We start from the raw sequence: 16,006 nt of genomic DNA, 5'->3' as shown, positions 1-16,006 counted from the left end.
ATAACACTTAATTAATAGTTAAAATTGAAATTTCAATAGCTTAAACAAGAAGAGTTCTCTTTATTTACGGCAGAAGAAACTACATTATTTGTTCTGTGTAATGAAGTCAGTGAGTTACCGAACTAAACTCTAGCCGAGTTCACCAGTTCACTTGGCCCTCTTCACATGTTGGCCATTTATCTTGCTCAAGGTAATAAAATGTCTATAATTAGTCATTTAATATACAGATTTCCGTTTTGCGTCAAGGGGCGAAAACTTTTGCCAGGCTTCTGCTTCCTGGAAAACCGAAGCGGAAAAAAAGACCGAAGGAACACCCAACGAGAATTGAGAACAAAGTTTTTCCTTCGGCTCACATGTGGGCAGTGCCCTTGTGCTGGGGTGGAGTAATTTAAGTACAGCGAATGATAAACTACTAAGCAGCAGACTAGCCGACGAGCTGGGTGGCCGACTCCTGAGTGCCAGACTGCCTTGGCGAACCTAAATAAATGTGCAATTAAGAGCTGCTCGCCTTAGTGTTGGACCGCACAATTTGCTGCCAACTTTTGCCCAGTCCACATAAATACTTATGGGTGTATGCCAGCACTGAGGGAAACAGTCATTAAAATGTGGAATAATGTCAGGCCGCGTAAAATCTTTCTCATTAAGCATAAATATAAAATCCGAACGGTTATAAAACTAGACAGGGTTTGCCTTGATCGTAAAATCCCGCTGAATTTAATAGAATCCTTAAAAAGGTCACAAAATTACAATGTTGCTAGCTGTTAAATCTAATCAAAGATGAGTTTTAGCTCCGGGTATAATTTATAATGTCAGAAATCTGAACATTTCTTTCAGTGCAGCCATTATGTGTGGCTGTGTGGTCGTATAAACTTTTCGTGTCTATGTGTGTGTTGGGCACTTTTAACGTAATATGCTGCCGCTTGCCTGCCTGAGCTATGAGCATTTTTATAATAAATCTTGGCGCTTCCGTTTTTGGTTTGCAAACTTCCTGTTGGCAACGTCTTTAGTAGCCGGCGCTGGCAGACAGCAGGACAGAGGGGCAGATAGTTGAGGAACCCAGAACCCAAACCGAGCCGAAACCAACCCGACTGCTCTGTGATTTGCACGCAACATATGGACTGCGCTGTATCTATATCTCTGGATGTACTATATATACGTATATCTGGCAGTGGGAGTGCAGCTGCAGCAGAAGAAGAAACTTCAGAGGGAAATAAATCTTCAAGTTTTTGCTTTATTGCAGTTGTCCGGCTCTACTACATACACACATCTCACAGTCAGCCTCATCCAACTTATTGCGTATACGTCGTGTTAGCCCGATGGAGGCTCAAGAGAAGGAGAACACGTGTATTTCCCGGCAGCAGCATTTACATAATCTACAGTTAGTACAACCTTTTCGGACAACTGACGCACGCAGTCTTTATGGCCTATTGTGGGTGCTTGTACCGCGGACATTTTAACGAGGACTCAAATAAATTTTAATGTCTTTTAAATGATTTCCTGGGTGGCCTCAAAAAGGGCTTGATCTATGGCCACGTCACTCCCTATTTCTGACACCACTTAATGGCCAATATTCTACGTGTTTACGAGCCCGCTTTGGAGGCTCAATACCCGACTTAGTCCAGTATTCAAGTCCAGCCAGGCGGCGAGAGATCCTTCATAAATACACAGTTTGGGCAGAACATCTGCTACAGCTGCAGCTGTACATTGAATACACTGCCTGGATGTGAATAAAGCCTTTTGGTGGTGGCGGGCGAAAAAAAAAACTGAAAGGAAACAGAAAGTACACGTGGAAAATCAACAAAAGCTAGACGAATCAGGAGAGTCGAGCTTAAATGTTTCTTTGGAACTGCGAGTGAAAAATGCAACCATGTCGTCTGTGCCTTACATATTTACATATTTATGCTGTCTGCTTTTCGTTTTTTTTTAGTATTTCTTTGCTCTTATTGCTTGATATCTCCGCAGCAGCCGGAAAAAATGCATTCCCGGCCCATTCAACTTGAGATTTCCAGTGGTAACGACATTTCTGAAAGGGATGCCACCAATTGTGAACTGAAATTCTCCTTTTTTTAAGCTTCAACTTTACTCTTCAGAGGTGTCGAACGTTCAAGCGGGCACTTGTTTCAGGTATAAACTAACCTCAAGAGGGTCATTATGGAGTCTGTGAAGTTTTAAGCCAGAAAACCAGTTTGAGCCGTGATTGTTTCAAGTTAGAGAACCAGCTTGAGTTTTGATTGTTGGCCTAACATAAGGATAGTTCAATAAAAAAAAATAAGTTTATAAAGTAGGTAGTTACTGAAAGACACCTTGAACAAGGTAGAAATCTTTAAAAATCCATCATATTATTTTCAAGTTTAAATTTTGGAGTACTTCAGTTGTGCCTTTAACTTTATAGTCTCCTCAACATATTTATTCAATACTATTTTCAGTGCTGTGTTTTACCTCAGGCAGAAAGAATAATAATAATAATAACCTATTATTGCAAACTTTGGGAACTTTTACTTCCTATGGCCCTCGATGGCAATGGGATCAAAGCGTAAATTATAAAATATTTTAATTCAAAAATCTGGCCCAGCTTTGAAGCTTTTCCGCTGTCCAGCTAGTCCTGTATCCTGTGTCCTGTGTATCCTGTTTGTCAACCAGCCAGCCCAGTTTCGTAGCCTTTGTCTCCTCGGACCCCGAGTTATGGCCCCGCGGCTGTTTTGCAAAACAAAATTAGAGGCAGCAACAACCCCTCCTGAAGGAAATAAAAACCGAAAAAATTGTAATGCAAATTTAATTAGGTTTTAAGTGCTTCGGCAAGGACAGCCGCGGCGACGCTTTTGTTGTTTCTGCTGTGTCTTGTCAAATATTTACTTTGAGAGCGACCGGCAATAACAGGCAAAAAGGTTGGCCATTCCACAAGCATTCAACTACCCCGAAACAAGAAGGTAATGAAATTTTTCGCGCCGAGTTTCGAAACAGTTTAAAGTTATTACGGCCGACTGACTACGTGTCCACCGGCGGGAAAATTGATTTTCCACAGGCAGGCTTAAAGAGGGATTGCGGATGATCCTGCAACCAGGGTCTAGGCCCTGGACAAATATTTGACCAGGCTTAGGCATAATATTGACATTAGTGCTTCTGACTTGCGGAGCCGAAAGCTAATTAGCGTGACCCGCATCACATGGAGATCGAAATGGCGACAGAGAGAGAGAGAGGGAGGGAATCCAATTGGTTTATTGTCTGGCAAAAGTTAGTCAATGAAAGTTTTTAGCGTCCCGGCAAATATGCAAATATTTGCACAACTTTATTAAAATTCATTTTTGTCATTCATGGCGGTGGGTGAAAACTCTTGACAATTATTCTGCCAACTTGCTACTTTCAATGTGGGCACGCAGGCATGCAAGGAATTTTTGTGCTAAGCGGCAATAATTGCAAATTCCACTGCTGCACACATGCCCCTCCCGGCGACCACGCCTCTTTCGACACATACACACACAAACACACAGAAGGACCCCTGGGAGGCGGAAAACTTTTGCCTTGTCTAACTGTCGGCAAATCGCAGAGCTCTGCGAAAATCTTTGCCAAAATGTTTGCCATAGGCATTCTGGCAAAACTTTTTGAAGCTCTGGCATAAGTATGCTGCGGCTTTTTATATGGCCACACTGCATGCGGCTCTGTAAATTGCACACATTGTAATCTATGACACGCCCACAATTCCACACACACATTACCAAAGGGGGGGGCGGAGTAATTAAAACTGATTAACAACAGCTGAAATCCCACCATGAATGGAATAATGCCAATATAATGCCCATTCGTATGGCTTCAATTAGTGCAGCGAATCAGTGAGATTTTTTGCCCGATGCAAACATTGTTTTTATGCCTAGATGCTGGGTACAGTGGAGACTCTAGTGGGATGATTTTTTGGCTGTCGTTTCGGAACTTTGAAACTTTGTTCTGCCAAAAACAAACACGCAACTTATACTCTCTGACTGCGGTCATAATAAATTGAATTAAATAATTCATTTCCCGGGCAGACTTTTTGCATTTTGTTGTATGAAATGAATATTTGAGTTATTTATTGGCCTCATTTTCATTGTCAGCAACTTGTTCTTAATTGCAACTACTGATAAATCAAGAATAATACTACTTTGAGGTTGGCAGAGGTAATTAGACTTGAGTGTGAACCTATGAAAATTAATTAAGCGGATCAGATATCATCTGGGAAAACCATTACTGAGATAACCTGGAAATGGAGCTCATATAGTATATATTTCACTTATAAAATATTAGATTACTCATTTATTCAAATGGTTTTTATAATGAAAATAAGAGAATAAGTAGCATTATTCGAAAATAAAATATATGAACCACTTAAACAGTAAACACCTATAGAAATCAGACATTTGAGGTGCAACTCACCTAAAAACTATTATAGCTATTGCAAAAAATACTGATTCAACATTCATATTGGCATGGGTAAACATAATTAAATAACTGTTAATAAGGCAGAACTTATAAAAAGATAATTGTTACCTTTAAAAAACGCGGAAATTACTGCATTCTTAATCTGATGTTAAACACCCCATTGAAAATAGAGCATAGGGCAGACCCTGAACAACCCATTCAATTGTTTTTCTGCAAACAATATAATTAAGCTGAAAAAGCGCTCTCTTTCGGAATCCCCACGGTTGTTCGTTTTTGTGTTACAATTGTGTTTTTTGTGGCAGTTTTTATGAAGCCACTAAATTATGCGGTGCACACAGTTTGGGCAGGACTGTCAATTGGCGCTATTATCATCGTTGGCGCGATTCCACGCACACAAAGCGCTCTTGGCCAGAAAAAAGACCAGAAAAAGGAGAACGTATTGGGTTGATAGACATTCCGCTCAGTAGTCAAGCAGCGGAAACGTTACGTATGCGACCCGTGAGCCGCCTGCCGCCTGCCGACTGCCAGCAAACATAACTAACAGTTCAGTGCACACACTTTGCTCCGACTCTGGATTTTCGGGTCTTCGAGCACCAAGCACCGAGCACAGAGCACAGAGCACCGAGCAGCTGCTCCAATTGCGACGTGGCTTGGTCGGCAAAAAAAGGATAGCCAAAGGTGCCAATTGTTTGCTGGTATGCGGGCACGTATGTGTGAATTTATCGGTTGACATGACAATGCAGCTGCAAAATGCTGGCGTCGAACAGCACTTCAATATGCTGCCAGCCAGTGTCGGAGTGGCAGAGTGCCGGAGTGCCGTAGTGCCATAGTTTGCCAGTACCACTACCAGTAGCAGTTCCAGAACTTGGATCTGGTCCACTGCCACTGCCATTGCCATTGCCGGTGGCCAACTACTCCTGCGGGCTGCCAACTTCCCTCCGTGTCCTTCCATTCCCATTCCTTCCATCTCATCCTGGCTATCCTGACTCCTTGCTCTTCGATCCCTTGTGTACGAGACCACCATTAGGTGGGATGGCAGATCTGGGCAAGCTCTCTTGTACTTTATGCCTCGACTAGTTCTGGTGTCCGAAGAGTCGCTTTTTTCCAGCCAACCGAGTTGGATAGGGTTGATTGAAGAGTTTATGAAGGTTTTGCTTATCCTAAAAGCTTTTAAAAGAGATAAATGGATGTGGATTTGCTATCAATACAAACAATATTAAATAACCCAATAAACCTCAATTCAAATTAGTTTAAAGACATGATAATTTCTCAACATATTTCTCACAAGGAACACCTTTTGTTCCTTCTCTTCTCAATCAACCCTCGCTCTGGCACTCGTCCAGGCCAAGGCAACTTTGTTGGCGGCGAGGGCGCACACCTCTAATGCGACCTCAAAGTAAAATAATTGCTGACCAAAGTGCGCTCAAATGCAGACACATGGCCACACGTGATGACCAATGCACTTCGGGTCAAATGTACACAGTGCGAACGAGTGGAACGACGGCGTCGATGGGGACGACGAAGACATCTTTGGAAGAATGAAAATGAAGGCGTGTGAGGCGGTTACAGAGAGGGACGTGGCAAGGAGTAAAGTGGGGCACTGTAAGGCGGCGTGGAGGTCCTGTTGCCCAGCTCGTTATTCTTACGTTTTCGGTCAGGTCGGTTTGAAGAAAAGCCGGCTCTGTAATTGATGTAATCCCTGGCATCCGAGGCATCAAACTACACAAGGCTGCGAACTGAGGTCAGTGTTTGTGCGGTCAGGATCTGAACTCCTGCCAGTTGATTCACCTGCCTCCAGGTTGCCACCTGCCCTTTGACCTGAAAAGCCAGAAAGGAGAAAAGGGTGTAAGTTCATGAGAATTCAGTTGCTTTAAGCCCAGAATTCCTTCGCCTTTAAGCATCCACCTTGCTCATACTCATATTCAAATATCGATTGCTGAGCCCAGGAAAGCGATGGGAAATCAATAACCCAACGCCCACTCATCTGCGACAAGGCCGAAGGTCAACCATAATGTACAAGTAGACAGGCAGCGGCGTGCTTAGCTGTCAGTTTGTTATTTCTTTCGTTGTTTTACGGGGCCAACAAAGAAGCAAAAGTATTTGCCATTGTCCCACTTTTGTGACTGCTATCATGACTGTCACGATTGCTCTTGGCCCTGGCATTTTATTTATCATGTCGAAATTGAATTTGTGCTCCTGTTTGTTTACTCGGCCCGTCAATTGACATGCTAATTGCCATACTCCCACAGCTAGGGATCAGAGCAAATGGGGCGCCCCTAATTGCAGGCTATGCAAAATTTAAGCACAGAAAAATTACTTTGCTAATTACGGAGAGGGAAAATGGTAGCTGTGCTAGGTGTAAGCGGGAAATGGGCTAACACTTTCCCGAGGCTGTTGTGAGCCTTGTTCTTCTTGCTCCACTAAGCTGCATCAAAAATGCAGCCTCTGGCTAAGCATCTCAGATTGTGCACTAAGAGAAAATGGTTTAAAGTCCAAGTTACATTTTAATATAGAAGGAAATCATGTTGAATCGTCGTCCTACGTATTCGGAAAAGCCTTTTAACTTTGTAATACAATATTAAACTTTAGATATTTCTCATGATTTTAAATCCTTTCTTTACCAGAACAGGGCATAACAGCCTTTTAACGCTATTATTTTTTTTAGTGTGGTTACCAAACTCCCTACTTGTCCCATTCTCGCTGCTTACGAATCTGAAAGGCGAAAATTGAACAAAGGACTTTGTTTGTTTTTCAACTAAATTAGTGCAAATAGTGCAAACACACAGATACAGCTGCACACACACTTACACACTGGCACAACCGCCGCAAACAAAACGAGGGCGTGGCACCTGAGAACGTGAGAACCTGAGGCTGAGGATGAAACCTGAGGACGAGAAGGATGAGGATGGGGCTGCAGCAATGCGACTTTACCTTGTGCCACTTAGGCACTACGGCAGCGGCAACAACAATGCCACTGGGCTGTTGTTTTTAGTGGCATTCACTTTCCCGCACACTCACTCTCACACACGCAAGCACATAGCCATGTGCGTTGGCATTGTCTGCCATTTTGTTAGCTTACGATTTGGGCGCTCAAAAGTATGCTACGCTGGCCATTAACTTTCATCTCAATTACACACACACGCACAGAAAGAATTCCCTTAGGAGTTTCGGCATAGACAATTTAAGGTCTTTAAGATTCATTCTATAGTCATCTTTCATTAGAACCATACATTGATGCTGATCAATAACTTATAAGCTGATGCTGATGTAAAATCTAGAAAATATCTTTTTAATTTTCTTTATTTTTGGCTAAATGAAATGGGATTCAATTTGTTTCCGTGCACGCCTTGAAAGACTCTAACACACTCTCATCCATATATGCATACATATTTATTTAAGGAATTCTCCTACACCCAAGACAACAATAACAATGCAACAGCAACGACTGACGCAATGGCACGTTTATGCCACACGTGACCTGCTTTGGCTCCAGCTTGGCTTTAGCTTTCGGCCAGGGTCGACGTCAGTGGCTGCCTTTACAGTCGCACACTATTTTTACAAGTGTCTACAGTTAAGTGCTCACACACACACACACACATACAAGCTCGCACTCATACTTACGAACACACACAAGCGGCCATCCAGGACCTGGAGAAATTACCATGCTCAGGACTCGTTGTCGTTGGCATCCCTGCGGTTGTAGCGTGAAACGAGAAGAAAAACTTTGGCGCTCTCTTAAACAACAACACACATACTTGAAACACACACACACATACACACTCGCACAGCGAAAATAAGAAGAGGAAGATGTATAAGCCAAAGCGCAGCAAAAGCATTGCCGCGAAAGTAGAACGTGGAAAAAGGCAAGCAGCCCAAGTCAAGTCAAGCTGAGAAGCTGCCTTGGTCTTACACTGGAAGTAATAGATTTTGGGGAGTTAAAGCTAAAATTTAAATTTAAGCAATTTGGAAAACAATCTACTGACCTCCTGTTAGAATGTTATTATCCAACATCAGGTGAGGATTTTGAACAAAAAATAGTCTGCGACTCAAACAAGATAATTTGTTATTGACGGATGCTCAGAAAAGGTATAGATTTTAAAATTAAAAACATAGAACTATAGTTCACATACCATTTACATCCATAAGTGAAAATGAACATCTTTACCTACATTTAAAATTGAAGAAGAAAGTGTGGTAAAAATTCTTTGATTTATTCGATTTATTTGCACTCGAATTTATATAACTTATGTTTTTGCAAGTGTACCGTAGACGTTGCCGTAGCCATGGATTTCATTATGCGCATTTTCTACAACTTTTTGGAGCAAGGCGCGTTAGCATTGCATACTTTTAGGCGCTGATGCCGCTGCTCCTGCTCCTTGGGCTCCTTTTGATCCTCCTTTCGCTCCTTCTGCCACTCTGTGTTTTGTGTCGAGCTTTTGCGCAGACACTGAAATGCAATTTGCATAAGTTTCACAGCTTCTTTCGTTTATATAGGGCGAGCGGGATGGGAACGGCGACTTTTCTATATAAATATAAATACTATGTGCATAACCCAAGTGCGCCCAACGACGTGCCGCAGTCTGTATGTGCCATCTATCCACTCCCTGCATCTGTATCTGTGTATTTGTGTATCCGCGTACGTGTATGTGTTTGCCTTGGTGCGTGCTAAGTATGTGTTGCCTAGCTGTTGGCAATTTTCATAACAAAAAAAAATAAAAGATATACTAAAAAAAAAAAGGACGAAAGTGAGATGGGGCATGCAGCAAAATGAAATTTGTGTTTGTTTTCTACTTTAGCCAGCATAAAAAGTGAAATGACACTGGGTAACGCAGGAAAAACGTTACCGTGGCATATAGGAACCGGCGGAAATCAGCAGGAAATTCCCATTCCCTTGTTAAGATGTTTGCCTTACTGTTTCCCTTGTGCATGTGTGCGAAATGTCGTTAATGTGGGCAAAGGTTACATGCTGAGATATCAGCTTTTATTGACATCAGACAAAGGACACTATTGAAGGGGAACTGTATAAAGTGACTGAAAAACTAGACATTGCGTAACTACATTTAAATGATTCTAATTTAAGAATTCCTTTCTTAGTATATACTATCTCTCAATAAGAGGGGATTTAATAAGACAATTAAGTCAAAAATAGGGATATTCTAGGTCCACAACTTACTCAAGTTCTAATATTATATATCTATTCCCTTCAAGTGCCAAGTAATTTAGCAAATTAATTTAACTAGACAAACAAAACCCGAGACAGCAAGCTAATCTTGAAAAACACGTACGGATTATAGTGTTCACAGTCTCTCAAATCAATTTCCTAAAAATAGTTTCGCATTCGATTTGCACTAATAATCCCAAATTGACCTATTTCACCGCCTGCACGAACTTTAGCACATATTTACCCAACGGCGCACACACGCGACTCGTTGGAGTGACATTTGTCTATCCGAACTGAACTGTTGCCGCTTGTGGCAGCCCAATCCGGTGACCTCAGAAGCAGCTTGCCACCTAAGCCGCAGCACGCGCCACTTTGTCCAAAATCCAGGCAGTTGGTTTTGGCTGCCTGATTCCGTGGTCTGTGGATGTGGATGTGATGTGGGATCCGATAGGATAGGAGCCATCCCCAGCCATCCCTTACTTGATTCCCAAGTGAGCCCCACGGGCAAATCACTCATTACACACTTACGCTTGCGCGACGCTGACTCTGACGAGCGGCAGGATGATGTAGCTGTAGGACAAGGGCCAGGAGAAGGAGCGAGGCAGCGGCAAAGGAATCGCTGACGAGATGGCGGAGGCGGCGACGGAGGCGCATATCACAAATTATGTCAATTTGCTGCAACAGCCCGCCCGCCTTTGGGACCCTGAGACAGCGACAGGAACAGGACCACCACACTGGGAAAAATAAAGTTTGACAAATTGGCGACTTGATTATTCAGATCTTGGAAGAAGTAACTAACCCATGCATGGCCATTATTTCCTTTTGCCAGCCAATACCTCTATTCAATCATCGTACTACCAAAAACGTTACCCAACTTTAATCCAGGTCAAGAGGTGTATTTAAAAGGTTTTTCGCTCAGTGCATGCGCTTCAGCCAACTGATATAGAGGGCCTAACTGTGTCTGCTCGTCGAGCATTTGACATCTTACATGGGAATTACAAACGCACGAAAATTGCTACCATGTTCGGCGACAGCCCACTCACCAGTACAGCTGTAGTCTCGCACACCAATACACACTAGCAGAGACCCGATGTATGTAATGTGTAGATATGTACATCTGTATATCTGTCCCAATGTCGCCTGTCCGTTTGTCATTCATTCCAGTTTTGCAGAGTGGGCGGGCGAGTGTTTTTCGGTGGGTGGCTGTGGGTCGGCGTTTTCATGTGCAAATTTCTGTAGTGTGCCATAAATTATCCGACTGGGAATTGCTTTTCTATAAAACGTGCGCATATTAAATAAATGTCAACAATTTTTGGCATCGTCTGCAAGCCGAGCATTTGCCCCTCGCATTTTTATTCCCTTCACTCGTTTGGTGGCTGCCGAAATTAAATTACGCGTAACACGATTGTGAGGCTCCCTTTTGGGTATTAATGAGCATCAGGCTGTAAAATAGGTCCATGATGGATGTGCTCGAGTCTCAGGGTTTTGACAGCCGGACAGGTGAGCAATTGAATTTTCAATTTTCCGCAACGAAATCGATTCGTATGACTGTGTCGTTGGCGAATAGCTCCTCTTCTCTGATTTGCGTTGGGAATTCAATGGATATTAAAATTCCAGCGATATATGTTGAACATTTTATTGGGCACAAACGAGCATATAAAGTGCTTGGATTTCATGAGGCACACTGAGACCGTAGTTTGGTGTACTCCATAGAGTAAGCAGACTATATAAGACGTCACAAGTTGCTTAATCAATTTGTTTTACCCATTCACAACTCTTTGATGGCTATTAATGTTTAATTCCAGCCAGCTGATTGATAGCCATGCATTTACAGTTCATGTTTCTCTTATTAATTTACGACTTGTGACGGCAAAACTAACCAAACATCCAAGTCCCACCCACTCCGGACGCTTTGATCCTCCTCACGCCAAAGGACAATTAGGGGCTTTAACTGGAAACCAGCCGGCGAACTTTAATCCATTGTCATTTTCCTGGATTGGTTGGGGGGAATGGGCAAATCGGCGGACTAGATTGGATTGGGAATGGGAATGGGTTTTAGCCATCCGGAAGCGACGACGATGCCCTTAGCATTTATCTGTTTTCAGCGACATCAATTGGCAGTTTAAATGCAAAAGATGAGGCCGCCGTGAAATCGCAGACCGGCCATCGTCATCACCATTGTCGACGTCATCCTCATCGTCGTCGTCGGTGGCTCCAATTTGGCATTAATATTCCCACTCACGTACTTGGTTGTGATTATGCGAGTACAACGACGAACGTCAGCGGCTATTGCGGTTGAAAGGAGCTGGGTGGTTGAAAGGATCTGGGTGCTTGGGAGGCTCAGTGGCTCTGTGGCTCGGTGGCTCCGAGTGGTGAGTGGGCGGAGGAGCTGCCTTGGGGTTGTCGTGCGGTTGCCGCCTTGCGTGCTCCACGTTTGTGGGACGGCAGCAGTCTCAACGTGACACTTAAAAGGCAGCGTTTTGTTGACATTTGCTAGGAAATCGACGAAGGAGTCGAGTCCCAGTAATTGCGGCAACACCCCAAAAAGCTCAGCCCGGCCGCTGAGCAAAAAGGACATTTTCATATTGTGTTAATGACTTTGGCAATAGTTTTGTCATGACATTTCAAAAGGGCCACCCCACCTGTCGTTTCATTCAATTGCATTGGGTGGAAACGGTAATGATACACCAAGGGAAATGACTCAAGGATTACCAACAGAAATAGTTGACTTAAGAAGGTTATAACCTAGAGCTAAGGAGTTTCTTTTGAATTTTACAGATATATTACATACTCTCAAGCAAGGAATACTAGTAATTAGATTAATTGACCCAACTATCCAGTTACTTTTACATCTCTATAACACTTAATGCTTTTCTTCTAAAAGAGATAATGGTATTGTAGATTGGTATGAGTTGTCTTAGCATAATTGACTTAACTTCTTAAAGAATGTATTAATTATTAATTATAAAGAAAGTTAATCCAAATTTTTAAGGAAATTACCCTGAATTTTATCTTGCTTTAACTTAGATGTTTGCCTTTTTCTAGCCATATATGATTATTTTACCGCAGTGCACTCATAATTGTGTTTTCCCTTCCTCTACCCATTTCAGTTTCCACAGTGGCCGTGGAGGCCGTTCTGGGGCGAACCGCATCCTTGCCGTGCGACATCGAGCCGGAGGCGAAGGACGATCGGGTGTACATGGTGCTTTGGTTCCGTGAGAGCGCCGGCAAGCCACTTTACAGGTAAGCAGGTGCCCCCCATCCTAAGCAGTCGAATTTGAATTCAGGTTAGCAGCCACTTGCTAATTTTATAGTCTCTTTGAGATTCCGAGTATGTGCATGTGTGTGTGTGTGTGTCTGTGCGGTTGACAGAAGTTCCGCCCTTTTCGGTGCTGGCCTGGCCAACTGGGCTCCTGGGCCGGCTACCTTTTGATTTATAAGCCACTCCAGTGGCAACTCCTTCCACTCACTCGGCCCGACAGCTTCATGAGAAATGGCAGCAGTTCATAATTTTCAAATAATTTATTATTTTAATAACATCATCAATATCAACTCAACTGGAGTCGGTTCTAGTGGAGAGTGCACTGAGCGAAAGTGAAGAAGTAAGGCAATTAAATATAAGGGTCTGTCTGACTAATGGTTTTTAGTAATTATAAGTAGTAGATATAGGCAACATGTTCGGATATTATAAATAACATTACGACATTATTTAAAAACAACAATTTCTTCATTTTAAAGTTGTCTTAATAGCTAAATACATATATTTGAAATTTCTCCAAATGGAAGCCATTGATCACCCTCTTATTGAAAGACAAACGTTGATATTTCACCATTTTGCCCAGCAGTTTGAACTTCCAAGTAAGCAGACAATTAATTTTCTTCAAGTGTAGCCGCCGCATGAGCCTAGTCCTGGATCTTGGGGCCAGGACAACGCGCTCCGGGAGTGGGTCAAAGCAAAACAAAGCAACGGCATGCCAGGCAGGCCAAACAGGGCGACATGGGCTCATATATTAGCCGCAGGGCCCGAGGCAAAGGACATCCGAGGTGAAAGGCGGGGGGCAGCAAAATAATGGCATCCAAAGTGAAAACTGTTTTGGCGGCAACTTTGATTGTGAGCGGAGGCGGAGAGCAGGAATAGCCCCACCATCTCCACCCTCATCCACACCAGCAGCAGCAGCAGCACCAATACCCATATTCACATCCCCGGTGATGTCCTCGAGCTCCTGCTGCTGTTATTTATAGAGCTCGCTGGCGAACGTGTGCTTAGGTTTAATATGTTGCACATTATAAGCAGACATCGATATCCTTTAGCCTTGTCAATTTTGCTTACATGTGCTTCCTTTTCAATATGTTGCCAGCGGGTGGACGGAGACGGGGCTTTTTGGGAATAAGGACATAGACAACGACATGGATATGGCAATGGCTATGGCTACGGATACAGATACAGATACAGAAGCGAAAACGAATAGGAATACGAACGCACGTGTATCTCAAGGGCGAGGGCGAGCGCGAACTGTTCACGAGTCCTGCCGCCCAGGACTCTGATCCTTGTTGATGTTGTTGTTCTTGCCACTTCGTGCACTCAATTGGAAGCAATAAATTTCAGACCAGACAAAGAGGAAAATATGAGGAAAGGACCTGAGTGTTTGGACCAACGAAAACAAGGAACACCAACAAGAACAACATAATGGAAAAACGGAAAACTAGAAAAATGTGGAAAACAATAATGTCGCAAAAATTTCCGACTTTATAACCAAAAATATCCGAAAGTGATTCGAATTCGATTTCCCTTCCAGGACAAGTCAGTGCCCACAGAACAACAAAAAATGAATGGAAAACAAGAAATAGGAATGAAATTTAAGGAAATAAATAACAGGAGCGAAAACAAGAACAGCAGCAACAGCAACAGCAACAGCTGCACGGCAAAGGGCAGGATTCCAAGGAAAAACTCCGTCCAGGACTCGGGCTGCGGCGTAAAATTGCCAGCTCTGCGTGAAATCGAAGGACACGCAGAGGGGCAGCTGAATGGGGCTTAGAAAAGAATCAAAACCAAAAGCTAAAACCGAAAAGGCGCCGAAATTGAAAGCAGCATGTGAAGAGCGAAGGGAGAATGTCGGGGAAAATGGAACACAGAACGGGATCCCCCAAGGTTTTCCAATGTAGTGATAGAACACGGAGAGAAATTACAAAGTGGTCCTAACAAAATCAAAGCCAAATGAGATTATAATCAGAATCTTGTATAGATGGCAAATCAAAGCCTAATATTGTTAAAAAGTTTAATTCATATCTAAATTTATTCAATTCAAAACTAAAACATCTTGAATATAATACTGAAAACTATGTAATGCCTGGCAGGATTTTTGTAAAGTCACTTGTCCTAAAGCATAACCTAATCCTGTATTTTTATAAGCCAGCTGATCCTGATTTTTCGCTCCAGTGTCGCACATCCTTTTTGTGGGCCAGGCTTTGCAACATTTCCAAAGGCACGTCACAGCTGGCAGCCTCACCTAAAGAGGCCCGCACACACCTACGCCCCGAATATCCTGGGCAAAGTCCTGTCTAGCAGGAGCTCCCCTGCATTTGACAGCTTTACACCCAGATACAAAGGCAAAAGCTGGGCCCACGAACAAAACGATGTCCTGCCCAGGAGGCTAAAAGCAAAAATATTAAAAATTATAATGTTAACTTTTGCTTTGTTGTTTGACTGGCCAACAACAACAACAACAACAAGCAGACAGTTTTTTAGGGTTAGGCCATTTCGGGCTTTAGGGTTCATTTTTATGGCTCGGATAGCTGGCCGGGATTTGTTTCTGCTGACTTTGACCCTTGAAATGCGATTTTCATAAGATTTTTATACATTTATTTGTTATGAATCGTGGGCGATATAAGGCCAGAGAGCCGAGACCCGCTTGCCCTTCCATTATTAAAATTAACATTTGCCATGACAGCCACCTGTAACGAGGAGCGAATCGGAGCTCTGTGGGTCGACAGGCCAACTGTCACGTTCAATATTGCAGACCGTCAATGGCATTGGCAGCTCCCACCCCCTTCCGCCTTCCACAAAGCCTACATAATAAACACGAGGCAAAAGGAAATGGCCTCGGCCGAAGCGATACAAAAGGCAAACAGGAGCGATGCACTTGCCACATCCCCGGCGACTGGGATGCACGCTGGGATCAACCGAAATGAACCAATATACAGAAATTAAATTAAATTATCTGCACTTGCTCTTGACGAACCGGTCAGGTGGTAACATAAGTATATTTAATTTAAAGTTCATTTTCGCTTCTCTTTTGTTTTCAGTTCCAGTTTTAAGTAGTTAATAAATCCTACAAATATCAGGAAATCTGACGATTTCTTTTGACACTTAATTTTATTGTTAAATATAAAGCCCTTTTAATTTGTTTATTGAAAGCTGCGCACTTGACGTGTCTT

General features: G+C 43.0%; 1 protein-coding gene across 1 annotated transcript in view; it reads left to right on the top strand.

Moving 5' to 3' along the window:
• LOC108115352 overlaps positions 1-16,006 on the top strand; it is a 97,687-nt gene that overhangs the window by 46,505 nt on the left and 35,176 nt on the right. Inside the window, exon 3 of the mRNA XM_017226773.2 lies at positions 12,682-12,814. Within this exon, the coding sequence (XP_017082262.2) occupies positions 12,682-12,814 (133 nt within the window). The remainder of the gene's footprint in view (positions 1-12,681; positions 12,815-16,006) is intronic.

The sequence above is a fragment of the Drosophila eugracilis genome, unplaced genomic scaffold (genome assembly GCF_018153835.1).
Source record: "Drosophila eugracilis isolate 14026-0451.02 unplaced genomic scaffold, ASM1815383v1 contig_1897, whole genome shotgun sequence".
NCBI lineage: Eukaryota > Metazoa > Arthropoda > Insecta > Diptera > Drosophilidae > Drosophila > Drosophila eugracilis.
The sequence above is the reverse complement of the archived record's forward strand: the minus strand, read 5'-3'. Positions and strand labels throughout refer to the sequence as shown.